General features: G+C 43.4%; 1 protein-coding gene across 15 annotated transcripts in view; it reads right to left on the reverse strand.

The window, feature by feature from the left end:
* Window positions 1-5: 5 nt before the first annotated feature.
* Window positions 6-13,969, reverse strand: part of PHACTR4 (phosphatase and actin regulator 4) — a 148,808-nt gene continuing 134,844 nt past the window's right edge. For 14 of the 15 annotated variants that reach the window (XM_017856378.1, XM_017856371.1, XM_017856376.1 and 11 more), the window contains 5 exons: window positions 11,703-11,758; window positions 9,598-9,659; window positions 8,832-8,969; window positions 6,946-7,022; window positions 14-1,006 (listed from right to left, as the gene is read on the reverse strand). In XM_017856378.1, coding sequence (XP_017711867.1) covers window positions 991-1,006; window positions 6,946-7,022; window positions 8,832-8,969; window positions 9,598-9,659; window positions 11,703-11,758 — 349 coding nt within the window. In that variant the 3' untranslated portion in view covers window positions 14-990. Of the gene's footprint in view, window positions 1,007-6,945; window positions 7,023-8,831; window positions 8,970-9,597; window positions 9,660-11,702; window positions 11,759-13,969 lie in introns of all 15 variants that reach the window. The other variant, XM_017856373.1, reaches the window with a different exon arrangement.

The following is a 13,969-nucleotide window of genomic DNA, read 5'->3' on the forward strand; positions in this document are numbered from 1 at the left end:
CCAACTTTTTTTTAAGACAGAGTCTCACTTTGTTGCCCAGGCTGGAGTGCAGTGGGCGGTGATCTTGGCTCACTGCAACCTCCACCTCCTGGGTTCAAGCGATTCTCATGCCTCAGCCAGGCGCCAGCACACCTGACTAATTTTTGTATTTTTAGTAGAGATGGGGTTTCGCCATGTTGGCCAGGCTGGTCTTGAGTTCCTGACCTCAGGTGATTCACCCACCTCGGCTTCCCAAAGTGCTGGGATTATAGGCATGAGCCACTGCGCCGGGTCTCATCTAACCAATCTGGATTCTGGTTGGAGTTCATGAAAAACATAACTTCCCATTACTTCCAGATTATTTTAAAATAAAAAATCATGATGACTTGTGAGGAAAAGGAAGAACATGTCAGATCCTGAGCTTCCTCTCAGGCTTGAGTGCCTCAAGAGACTGTATTGCTGTGTTACGAGAGGTGCAGTGCAATGGCTTCATCTGATATGCCAGTGTGGTAAGGCTTCCCCTGGAGGTAGGGACTCCTTCACCAGAAGGTTGGGGGCCTCCAGAAGGTTTTCCCCATCAGGAATTGGATTTGATGGCTGGGATTTAGAGCCTACACATTTGGGTCTCACAATCAGGGCAGAGCAGGTAAGGCTAATGGTGCAAACTGTGCCTCAGCACAGGCAGTCATCTAGGGGAAGGGGTGGTGCAGCCAGTAAAACCTGGAACCTCCAAGTGGTCCAGAACTTTGGTGGCCAGTAAGGGAAAAACTCAAGTAAGCTACAATATTGAAAGGTTCAAAAGCACTGACAAAGTGTTGTTTTGCCCCAGGTGCAGCACATGAGACTCCGTTCCAGTGAAATGCTACATTCAAAGAAGTGCTGTCCACCTCAGAAGATCCCAGAGGACACAATTCTGGCTGTGCTGGGAAGTGCTAAAGTTCCCTCCATATGTCACTCTGGAGAAGGAAGCAGCAAAGCAGCCATGTTGAGTTCCTCTCTCAACCTTTGGCATCATGGACGATGGTAGCTAAAAGAGATAAAAAAGAGACAAGTTACTACATTATGTACATTGCTTTGCTATTAATGTATCAGTAGTAATGAAATTATATACTAATTAATACTGCCTCTCCTCTGATCTAATTCTACCTGACCTTTCTGTTGTATCTGATACTCCTCATCTGCTTCCTTCTTTCTTGAAACTCCTTTTGGCTTCTGTAACACTATCTTTTCCATAGTTTTCTCTCTTCTTCAATTGATCTTCCCCAGTATGCTGTCCTGGTTCATTTTCCTCTGTCCACCCTTTAAATAAAAAACAACTTCCTTGGCCGGGAACGGTGGCTCACGCCTGTAATCAATCCCAACACTTGGGGAGGCCAAGGTGAGAAGATCATTTGAGCCCAGGAGTTTGAGAGCAGCCTGGGCAACATAGGGAGACCCTGCCTCTACAAATGATCAAAAAGTTAGCCAGGTGTGGTGGCCCGTGCCTGTAGTCACAGCTACTGAGGAGGCTGAGGTGGGAGGATGGCTTGAACCTGAGAAGCTGAGGCTGCAATGAGCCATGATCATGCCATTGCACTCCAGCCTGGGTGACAGAGTGAGACCTTGTCTCAATAAAAAAATAAAAAAATAAAAAATAAAAATAAATAAGTAAATAAATAAATTCCCCCCCTAAAGGTCCACTATCTTCTTTCATTTGTATTTTTTTTTTTTTTTTNAACATGAATCTTGGTAATGTAAACATTATGAGGACACAACCCTATTCATATATTATCAACTTTATGTATATAATGGAACTTCTCTGAATTTATGTGACTGTATTTATGTACATATTAAGAGAAAATAAATCCATTGCAGGTTATCCCAGCAATGTTATTGCAGTGAGCACCATGTTAATCAATAATAATTAGCTACTTTAAAAGAGACTCTTGCCAAATTGAGGAACACCTTAGGTTACTATCACAATAAACAGATCTTACAGATTGTGTATCTACGTCATGTAATATCTTCTGCAGTGATCAGACAGCAAAAGTACATTGTTGTTAACAATAGTAATTAACACATTGCTCTCATCTTTGCTAGATGATTCATTTCTCTACAGTGTATAAAACATACATATATTTTTTAGAAAGCGTTATCCCCAAGTACTTAAGAAATTATTATTTTGAAATTACTAGAAATCTAAAGTTGTAAATTTTTTATAGTAAGTTCTCTGTAAATGTTTATGAAACTGAATTCAGTAGATAAAAATATTTTTTTTTCCCACAAGGGGAAAAAAAGTAGATTTGATGGAATTTTGCAGTTTGCCACTATGTCAGCTGCTAATGTGGACATTCAGAATTCCGAATCCCTCTTTGACCTCTAATCACTGCTGCAGAAATCTAGTGCTCCTCCAATTTTCAATCCCTGCCCTCTGCCTTTCATATCTCAGGGAATACAAAATAACTGACTTCCTCCCTGAATAAAGGACAACAGATTAATGAATTTAAGTGTCTGCCTCTTTAAAATTAACATCCCTGGTATACTATTTCAAGTGCAGTATCAACTGTGGCTAGCTTTTACTCTTCAGGGGGTCCAGTGATGTTCAGTTTCTTACGTAAATTTATGCAAAAGCTGCTCCAACGATATCACATGCTGTTCATTTCAAACCCCAAAAAGAATGCTGTATTTCTTTATCTGGTAGATGGAAAGAGCAGAGTGGGAGTGAGCTGAATTACAGGTTAACAGACAGAATACTGGTCTATCCAAGGAGGAGGAGAGTTTGGAAGGAAAACATGATATATATTTTCAATTGTGTTAAATCAAAGATTCACCTGTATGTATTTTGTTTTTATCTGTAAATATTTCTAAACTGTAAATTTACATGGCGATGCATTTTACTTTGTTTAGGAGGATTACAAATTAGCCAAGATGATTCCATAGTTCATGAAGGTCTAGAATCATGTCTTACCCTTTTCCATACTGCATCGGTCCTGTTCTCTTCCTCATCACACACCCTCACCTGGCACTAGGCCATTCTAACAGGGAATGCTTGTCTGGGTGATACTTAATGAATGACTAATCATGTTTTCAAAACTCTTTATAAAAGAAGTTTCATCATCTAAAAGTATGTACAAATTTATTTCGTCAGTTTGTTATAACGAAATAAAAAGTAGAACAGTTGTGAGATAGAAACAGACTGTTCTAGAAAAAAAGGTGGGTTAGAGCAGCTTGATTAAATGTATTAAAACGTAGTAGATGTTTAGTATTTGGCAAATTGATATTTTAAAGCACTTAAATGACCTTTAATTCTCAAGTTGAATCACCCATCATTATGGGTTGTTTTAGGAAGTAAAATTATCAATGTAGGCTTCATTCAAATGTATATAACTATGGCATAAGTGCCTCATTTTAAAATAGTTGTTCAGAAGAAAATAAGTTGACGGGCAGGGGAAAACCTCTCAAGTTATAATCATTTCAGGAAAATACATTCTTTATTTTTTATTTTTTATTTTATTTTATTTTTTTGAGATGGAGTCTCGCTCTGCTGCCCAGGCTGGAGTGCGTTGGTGCTATCTCGGCTCACTGCAAGCTCCGCCTCCCGGGTTCCCACCATTCTCCTGCCTCAGCCTCCCAAGTAGCTGGGACTACAGGCGCCTGCCACCATGCCCGGCTAATTTTTTGTATTTTAGTAGAGACGGGGTTTCACCGTGTTAGCCAGGATGGTCTCAATCTCCTGACCTCGTGATCCGCCTGCCTCGGCTTCCCAAAGTGCTGGGATTACAGGCGTGAGCCACCGCGCCCGGCCCTTTCATTTGTATCTTGAGACTTTGCTTTTTTTCTGGATTCTAGGCTGCATATCTAACGGTCTTCTAGGTATCTCCGTATGTCATAGGCTCATCAAACTCAACACATGCAATTTACTTTCTAGCTTGTTCATTGTCTGCCTTCTTTTAGAATAAAAGCTTGGCCAGGCATAGTGGCTCACACTTGTAATCCCAACACTTTGGGAGGCCAAGATGGGAGGATCACTTGAGGCCAGGAGATCGAGACCATCCTGGCTATTACGGTGAAACCCCGTCTATACTAAAAAATACAAAAAAACTAGCCGGGCGACGAGGCGGGCGCCTGTAGTCCCAGCTACTCGGGAGGCTGAGACAGGAGAATGGCGTGAACCCGGGAGGCGGAGCTTGCAGTGAGCTGAGAGCCGGCCACTGCACTCCAGCCTGGGCGGAAGAGCAAGACTCCGTCTCAAAAAAAAAAAAAAAAAAAAAAAAAAAATAAAGCCTCATTGAGGACAGAGACTTTATCTTATTTCCTGCTGTATCCCAAGGACCTAGCACTATACCTATCATGTGGTAGGTGCTCAGCATTTGTTGAATAAACTGTTCAGCTAAACTCCTTATCACCTTCACAGACCTCTCAAAAAATACAACTTAGAAATATCAGAGTCATTCTGACTACTCCTTTATTTCATCTCTGGAATACAACAGATTGCCACATCTTGTTGATTCTATGCTTGAAATGTCTTTCAAATCTATCACCTTTGCATTCTCACTGTCGCTGGTCTGAGCTACCACTATGCTCACTATGATTATTTCAGACACTTCCTGTTTTCCTTGCTGCTAGTCTCTTCATCCTTCCATATCACCTTCCTTGTTTGCATCAGAACTTGTTCTGAAATACACAGAATTTCCTGCTTATAAACTGCCAATGGTTCCAACATCCTAGCATAACAGTGAAAGCACTGCGAGGGACTGCAACCCATTTTCTAGCTTATTTTCATCACACTGCCCCATACATCCTCTGTTGGAGCTACATTTTCTGTTACTCAGAAACGCCATGTGTTTTCCTCTCTCCCATCATCTTGCTTAAGCTGGTCCTTCTTTTTCTTTTTTTTGTTTGAGACACAGTCTTGATCTCTTGCCCAGGTTGGAGTGCAGTTGCGCGATCTTGGCTCACTGCAACCTCTGCTTCCAGGGTTCAAGTGATTCTCCTGCCTCAGCCTCCCAAGTAGCTGGGACTACAGGCAAGCCACCATGCCCGACTAATTTTTGTATTTTTAGTAGAGACAGGGTTTCACCATGTTGGCCAGGCATGTCTCCACCTGGCCTTAAGTGATCCACCTGCCTCAGCCTCCCAAAGTGCTGGGATTACAGGTGTGAGCCACTGCGCCCAGACTATACTGGTCCTTCTGCTTACAAGGTTCTTTCCTTCCTTTTTGTTCAGATTAATTGTTTTTATATACCTTAAGATTTAGCATAAATGTCACATTCTATAACTCTTTCCTTTAGCAAAAACTGTTCTTTTTAGCAATGGAATCTTACTTTGTTGTCCAGGCTTCAGTGCAGTGGTGTGACCGTGGCTCACTGCTGTCTCAATCTCCCAGGCTCAAGTGAATTTCCCACCTCAGCCTCCCAAGTAGCTGGACTACAGGAGTGAGCCACTGCACCTTTTCACTATTTTTGTTGTTGTTGAGATGGAGTCTCGCTCTGTCACCCAGGCTGGAGTGCAGTGGTGCAATCTCGGCTCACTGCAACCTCCACCTCACGGGTTCAAGCAGTTCTTCTGCCTCAGCCTCCTGGGTAGCTGGAACTATAGGCATGAGCCACCACACCCGGTTAATTTTTGTATTTTTAGTAGAGACGGGGTTTCACCATATTGGTTAGGCTGGTCTCGAACTCCTGACCTTGTGATCCTCCCACCTCGGCCTCCCAAAGTGCTGGGATTACAGGCATGAGCCACCATGCCCAGCCTGTACCTAATTTTTTTAAGTTTATTTTTTGTAGAGATGGGGCTCACTATGTTTCCCAGGCTAGTCTCAAAGTGATCCTTCCCCCTCGGCCTCCCAAAGTACTAGCAGTGTGCCACTGTGCCAGGCCCCTGCCTAATTCAAAAAATAGATTTTTTTTTTTTTTGTAGAGATGGAGTCTTACTATGTTGCTCAGGCTGTTCTCAAACTCCTGTGCTCAAGCGATCTTCCCGCCCCAGCCACTCAAAATGTCGAGATTACAGGCATGAACCACTGCACTCAGCCTTGTTTGCCTCTTTTTATAAATGTTCTAAGAATCACGTAAAGATACTTTGACTGCTTCCATTTGTGGCTAGCTGATTCTTTGGATATGGGTGGCTCCTTAATCACAACCGTAATTCCAAATCAAAACACTTGATTTGTTGGCTTGTTGGCTTTGCTGGATTTCTTGGCTTGTTTCATGAGGACAGCTAATTAAAATGTTGTTTATACATTAAGTTGGTAAAATCAACTGTGCTAGACAGAACTGAAACCAGAGAGGGCAAGATCTTGTCTAACTTAGCACCGTTTATAACCTGAGAGAGTAAGGTACAATGAAGAGAGCACCTCATTATCCTTGAAGTCATTGATTTCTTTCTCTGAATCCTGGTTCTGCAATTTATTAGCAAGTCAACCAAGTTACTTAACCATTGTGAGCCTCCATTTCCTCAGTGATAAAACGGGGATGTTAACACATTTTGCATGTTTATTGCAAGGATGAAATAATATACATAAAATGCCGCAACCAGAATAGGCATTTGCTTATTTTTTTTTGAGATGGAGTTTTGCTCTTATCACCCAGGCTAGAGTGCAATGGCGCGATCTCGGCTCACGGCAACCTCTGCCTCCCGGGTTCAAGCCAGTCTCCTGCCTCAGCCTCCTGAGTAGTTGGGATTACAGGTGAGCTAATTTTTGTATTTTTAGTAGAGACGGGGTTTCGCCATGTTGGTCAGGCTGGTTTAGAACTCCTGACCTCAGGTGATCCACCTGCCTTGGCCTCCCAAAGTGCTGGGTTTACAGGCGTGAGCTGGCCTAGGCATTTACTATGACTTCTTACTTTTCATCCCTTTGAATGCAGTCTTGCAATCAACACTGAGTGTTTTTCTTTTTACTGACATCATTAGAGCCCTTCATACCTGAACAATGTTTTTTGGAAAACTCGACCTAGCACATGTATGACTGGGTCTTTTGGGTCTTACCGTGTAAAATGTTTGCTCTCTTCATGAACCTCCATCTCGGAGCTTTTAAATTCATTTAATTCTTTTCTTATGGCAGCCTGTGGAGTAGAAACAAAAATGTTTCAGCTTCTTCTGGCTGCTTTGTACAGCAGTGTAACTTGTCATTTTTTCTTTTTCTTTTTTTTTTTGAGACGGAGTCTTGCTCTGCTGCCCAGGCTGGAGTGCTGTGGCCGGATCTCAGCTCACTGCAAGCTCCGCCTCCCGGGTTCACGCCATTCTCCTGCCTCAGCCTCCCGAGTACCTGGGACTATAGGCGCCTGCCACCACTTTTGTACTTTTAGTAGAGACGGGGTTTCACCGTGTTAACCAGGATGGTCTCGATCTCCTGACCTCGTGATCCACCCGCCTCGGCCTCCCAAAGTGCTGAGATTACAGGCGTGAGCCACTGCGCCCCGCCGTCATTTTTTCTTTACTGTGTTTAACTTTGTAAGTCACTGCCACCCCTCACAGGCAACCCAGAGATACCCATCTGTCTCATAATAAACCTAAAATTTCTAGTTTAATCAAAATACTTGGAAATCTTTAAAGAGATATTGTAGCTTTTATAGTTTTTTTGTTTTTGTTTCTTCCTGAGATGGAGTCTTGCTCTGTTGCTGAGGCTGGAGTGCAATGGCGCAATCTCAGCTCACTGCAACCTTCAGCTCCTGGGTTCAGGTGATTCTCCTGCCTCAGCCTCCCAAGTAGCTGGGATTACAGGTGCACACCACCATGCCCGGCTATTTTGTATTTTTAGTATAGATGGGGTTTCACCATGTTGGCCAGGCTGGTCTTGAACTCCTGACCTCAAGAGATCTACCTGCCTCGGCCTCCTAAAGTGCTGGGATCACAGGTGTGAGCCACTGCAGCTGGCTAGAGTTTTTTTTTTTTTAATTTTAATTTTATTTACTTATTTATTTTTTTTTTGAGACGGAATCTCGCTCTGTCACCCAGGCTGGAGTACAGTGGCGCTATCCCGGCTCACTGCAAGCTCTGCCTCCCAGGTTCACGCCATTCTCCTGCCTCAGCCTCCCGAGCAGCTGGGACTACAGGCGCCCGCCACCACGCCCGGCTAATTTTTTGTATTTTAGTAGAGACGGGGTTTCACCGTGTTAGCCAGGATGGTCTCGATCTCCTGACCTCGTGATCCGCCCGCCTCGGCCTCCCAAAGTGCTGGGATTACAGGCGTGAGCCACCGCGCCCAGCCTTTAATTTTTATTTTTGAGATGGAGTCTCACTCTGCTGCCCAGGCTGGAGTGCATTCGCATGATCTTGGCTCACTGCAATCTCCACCTCCTGGGTTCAAGCAATTCTCCTGCTTCAGCCTCCCGAGTAGCTGGGATTACAGGTGCACGCCATCACACCTGGCTAATTTTTGTATTTTTAGTAGAGACGGGGGTTTCACCATGTTTTGGCCAGGCTGGTCTCGAACTCCTTACCTCGAGTGATCCCTCCACCTTGGCCTCCCAAAGTGCTAGGATTACAGGCATAAGCCACCATGCCTGGCCAGCTTTTACAGGTTTTCACAGCATTATAAAAATGAGATATGGGTAAGTACACTAAAATATATAGCCCAAATTCCCTCTAACCAAACAACCACTGTTTAAAATGTATTCCTTCCAGTATTTTTACTCTGATATAGCAGGGATTTTCTTTCTTTCAGTATTGGTGGTGGAGTTACCAAAACATTATACTGAGTTAGTATAACGTTTTGACTTGTTCAACTTGGCAGTTTGTATCGTGATTTGAAATTTAATATTACATTAAAACTAAAGTTTTGTTTATGGTTCTCCCTTCCAGTTAGCATCTTGGATCCTCCAAATAAAGAGAAAAGAGCAAGAGAAAAGAGCAAGAGAGCATTTTCCAGGTACCTTGTCAGCAGGGGTCAGTTTGGTCCAAGGTTTGTCGGCTCGCCGGTCATAATCTTGAGCATCTGTTACCTCTACATATTCATTAAACCTCAGAATCTTCCTGGCAAGGAGTTCAGCCACAGTTGGCCTTTGACTGAGCTGAAGGAAATGGAGCCTCGTAGTTCACTAAGCCAATAATTAGGCATCAATCATGCATTCAAATTGCCTCTAACCCAGTGCTTCAATATTCATTGGAATCACCTGGGGGAGCTTTATACACTTGATCCCTGGAGGTCCCACCCCCAGTGATTATGGTTATCTGGTGGTTTTTTGTTTTTTTTGAGACAGGGTCTTGCCCTGTCACCCAGGCTGGAGTGCAGTGGCATAATCACAGCTCACTGCAGCCTCAACCTCCCAAGCTCAAATGATCCTACTACCACAGCCTCCCAAGTAGATGATATTACAGGCACATACCACCATGCCCGGCTATTTTTTAATTTTTTTTTGTAGAGATGGGGTCTTGCCATGTTGCCCAGGCTGCAAATTCATTTTTTTTCTTTTTATTTTCTTTCTTTCTTTTTCTTTTTTTTTAATGTAGAGACAAGGTTTCACTGTTTTCCCTAGGCTGGTCTTGAACTCCTGGGCTCAAGCAATCCTCCTGCCATGGCCTCCCAAAGTGCTGGGATTACAGGCGGAAGCCACTGTGCCTAGCTGCAAATTCATTTCCAATCAAGTAGGTCATCCAAATATAACACATATAGTTAACTGAACACACAGGGAGTAGTACCTTTCTAGTGAGCCGACGTTTAATTTCTCGTTTTTCTGCCTGACGATCAGCTTCATTTTTAGCTACAGTTGACAATCAGAAGGAAGGAAGATTACTCACAAATGACAATTTGTATATCAAATGTTTTAGTAATTTCTTTTTCTTTTCTTTTCTTTTTTTTTTTTTTTTGAGACGGAGTTTTGCTCTTGTTGCCCAGGCTGGAGTGCAATGTTGCAATCTTGGCTCACTGCAACCTCCGCCTCCCGGGTTCAAGTGATTCTCCTGTCTCAGCCTCCCGAGTAGCTGGGATTACAGGCACATGCCATGCCCAGCTGATTTTTATATTTTTAATAGAGACAGAGTTTCATCATATTGGTCAGGTTGGTCTCGAACTCCTGACCTCAGGTGATCCTCCTGCCTTGGCCTTTCAAAGTGCTGGGATTATAGGCGTGAGCCAACGTGCCCCGCCCAGATATTTCTTTTTTTCTTTTTTTCTTTTTTTTTGAGACGGAGTCTTGCTCTGTCACCCAGGCTGGAGGGCAGTGGCGCAATCTCGGCTCACTGCAAGCTCTGAGTCCAGGGTTCACGCCATTCTCCTGCCTCAGCCTCCCAAGTAGCTAGGACTAAGGTGCCCGCCACCATGCCCAGCTAATTTTTTTGTACTTTTAGTAGAGACGGGGTTTCACCATGTTAGCCAGGATGGTCTCAGTCTCCTGACCTCGTGATCCACTCACCTCGGTCCAGGTATTTCCTATAGGCCCAAATCAGAATAAAATACTAACTCTGGAAATGACTAAACAAAAACAATTTTCCCGATACAAACAGTTCGTTGCAAGCAAGAGTCCGCCGGGCGCGGTGGCTCAAGCCTGTAATCCCAGCACTTTGGGAGGCCGAGACAGGCGGATCACGAGGTCAGGAGATCGAGACCATCCTGGCTAACATGGTGAAACCCCGTCTCTACTAAAAAAAATACAAAAAACTAGCCGGGCGAGTTGGTGGGCGCCTGTAGTCCCAGCTACTCGGGAGGCTGAGGCAGGAGAATGGCATGAACCCGGGAGGCGGAGCTTGCAGTGAGCTGGGATCCGGCCACTGCACTCCAGCCTGGGCGACAGAGTGAGACTCTGTCTCAAAAAAAAAAAAAAAAAAAAAAAAAAAAAGAAAGAGGCAGCAAAAATATGGCACCACATCTTGCCGGTTGCCTGTATTTTCCTGCCCATGAGCTAAGAATAGTCTTTACATTTTAAATGGTTTTGTAAGTAAGTACCTATTATGTATAGTTGTTCATTTGCTTTTTGGCCTGCAAAATCCAAAATTTTTACTATGTACGCTTTAAGGAAAAGCCTGCAGATTCTTGCTCAAGAGTAACTGCTAAGAATGGGCAATGGCGATCACATGGAGTTTTGTGTGATATGTCTATAAGGGCTCCCACACTAGAAAATTTACTAAGTGATTTAAGTTGTGTATACCCAAGTAGTGCTGAGAGAACAGGGGATGGATTGGTCAGACTGAATATGCTCACAAATAGCCCTGAGGAAGCCCAAACCTTCTCAGTGAGGAAACTTTTAAGGCCAAATTTTACTCTATATTCTGGAAAAACAAATCAAATATTTGCCAGATTAGAATGCTATTTCAGGAAGTTAATGATGTACACAGACAGCAAATTAAATACCTGGTCCCATTGGTAAGTACAGAGGTAAGAAAGTCTTAAGGGATTAAAGCAAGAGGAAAACTGCTGCATTTGGGACTTGCTTTGGGCCTCAGCCCTCAAATTCTAGGAATAGGAAGGTCTCCATATGCACAGCTACCCTTAGCTCCCTGAACACAGAAAAATTGGGTATATCTCCCATATACTGTCAAATGCTCCCAAATGCCCAAGGCAGTTCCAGGATACAGTGAGAACACTGAAACAAAGCTTTCTAGAGTATCACAGCACACTAAACAGTACCATAATAGCAGCTTCCAAAGGAAGCTTGGTAAGCTGTGTTCCTTCATGGGGAAATAAAGTCCTTGCCTAGCTAGAACACTCTCCCTTAGCCCTTGTAGCAAATGCTTCTTTTCTCTTTCATGTATATTAAAGTCAGAAACAAAGAAAATCTATACAACTTTATTTCCATAACTGGACTCACGTTGCAATATATTGCGTTGTTCTAGTTCTTCTGGTGTTGGTCTTTGACTCAGTCGCCTAAAAATGAGATAAATAAGGGTAATGTTTATGTTGAACCTCCTAATCTTGTTTATAAAGATTTTTTTGGTCACAGTATATATTAGCCCCTATATAAGTAAGAAATCAACAAATTTTCAAACCGATATGTTTCACTTACGATTGTTTATAAAACAATTTCACATTAAAAGTGTTAACATAGATATCGCATTATAAAAAGGAACTGTATATGCAAACAAGGGGCCAGGATTCTAGTTCTAGACCTTGATAAGAGCTATTAGCACAAAAAAGTTCAGTTAGACCTTGGCCAGGCGCGGTGGCTGTAGCTTGCAGTGAGCCGAGATCGTGCCACTGCACTCCAGCCTGGGTGATAGAGCAAGACTACATCTCAAAAAAAAAAAAAAAAAAAAGTTCAGTTAGACCTTGAGTGTCCTCATCTGTGAAGTGAAGGTTTGGACCTAACTGGTGGCTCCTAAACAAATTTGCACCTTCAGAAGCGTTAGAGACTTTTTAGAAAACACAGATTCCCAAGAAACGTTAACAGAAATTCTGATTCAGAAAATCAGGATGAAAAATGAAATTACATATCTCTAATATATAGATTTTGTTTTTTTACACAAAACTTCTCCTATGACTCAGATGTCCCTCTTTAGATTTTTTTTGCTTAAAATTTTTAAAAAATAGAGATGGGGGTCTCACTCTGTTGCCCAGGATAGTCTTGAACTCCTGGGCTCAAGCTATCTTACCACCTTGGCCTCCCAAACTGCTGGGTTATAGGTGCAGTGGCACAATCTCGGCTCACAGCAAGCTCTGCTTTCCAGTTCACATCATTCTCCTGCCTCAGCCTCCCAAGTAGCTGGGACTACAGGCGCCTGCCACCATGCCCGGCTAATTTTTGGTATTTTTAGTAGAGACGAGGCTTCACCGTGTTAGCCAGGATGGTCTTGATCTCCTGACCTCGTGATCCACCCGCCTCGGCCCCCCAAAGTGCTGGGATTACAGCGTAAGCCACCAAGCCCGGCCATGCGCAGCTAGGTTTTTAAGGAGAGATTTTTTTTTTTTTTTTTTTTTTGAGACGGAGTCTTGCTCTGTCGCTCAGACTGGAGTGCAGTGGTGCCATCTCAGCTCACTGCAAGCTCCGCCTCCTGGGTTCATGCTATTCTCCTGCCTCAGCCTCCCAAGTAGCTGGGACTACAGGTGACCACCACCACGCCCAGCTAAGTTTTTGTATTTTTAGTACAGACGGGGTTTCACCGTGTTAGCCAGGCTGGTCTCAATCTCCTGACCTTGTGTTCCGCCTGCCTCAGCCTCCCAAAGTGCTGGGATTACAGGCTTGAGCCACCGTGCCCGGCCACAGCTAGGTTTTTAAATCAGTGGTTTAGGAACCACTGGAATTTAAGTTTGTCTCTTTCTGGGTGATATTCTATAATTCTATGATTTAAATCTCAGTCTTCTCTGTGAAGCATTTGATAAAGTTATCTCACTTCATCACAGTTCTGAGATGTTATTCACCAATAACAATTTGTTGGCCAGGCGTGGTGGCTCATGCCTGTAATCCCCAGCACTTTGGGAAGCTGAAGCGGGTGGCTCACCTGAGGTCAGGAACTCAAAACCAGCCTGGCCAGCATGGTGAAACCCCATCTCTACTAAAAAATACAAAAATTAGCTGGAGGTTGTGGCGTGCTCCTGTAGTCCCAGGTACTTAGGAGGCTGAGGCAGGAAAATGCTTGAACCTGGGAGATGGAGGTTGTGGTGAGCTGAAACTCACACTACTATACTCCTGCCTGGGCGACAGAGTGAGACTCCATCTCAAAACAAACAAACAAAAACTACAATTTGTCATTTCTGGAATCAGAAAGTTACTCATTTCTTACTTTTAATTTATACTTCTCAGACAGTATTTGCACTAATTAGCTAGTACTTGCAAATTTTTCAACTCTTTTGTTGCTTGCATAAGGAACTTCCAGTCCCATTCTACATACAACTTTTCTTTCTGAACAAGACCTTCCTTTTTTTTTTTTGAGTCAGGGTCTCACTCTGTACCCAGGCTAGAGTGCAGTGGTGCAATCACAGCTACACCTCCTAGGCTCAAATGATCCTCCTACCTCAAGGACCTTCCATTTTATTTATTTATTTATTTTATTATTATTTTTTTGTTGAGACGGAGTCTCGCTCTGTCGCCCAGGCTGGAGTGCAGTGGCCGGATCTCAGCTCACTGCAAGCTCCGCCTCC

The sequence above is a fragment of the Rhinopithecus bieti genome, unplaced genomic scaffold (assembly GCF_001698545.2).
Source record: "Rhinopithecus bieti isolate Rb0 unplaced genomic scaffold, ASM169854v2 scaffold_41082, whole genome shotgun sequence".
NCBI lineage: Eukaryota > Metazoa > Chordata > Mammalia > Primates > Cercopithecidae > Rhinopithecus > Rhinopithecus bieti.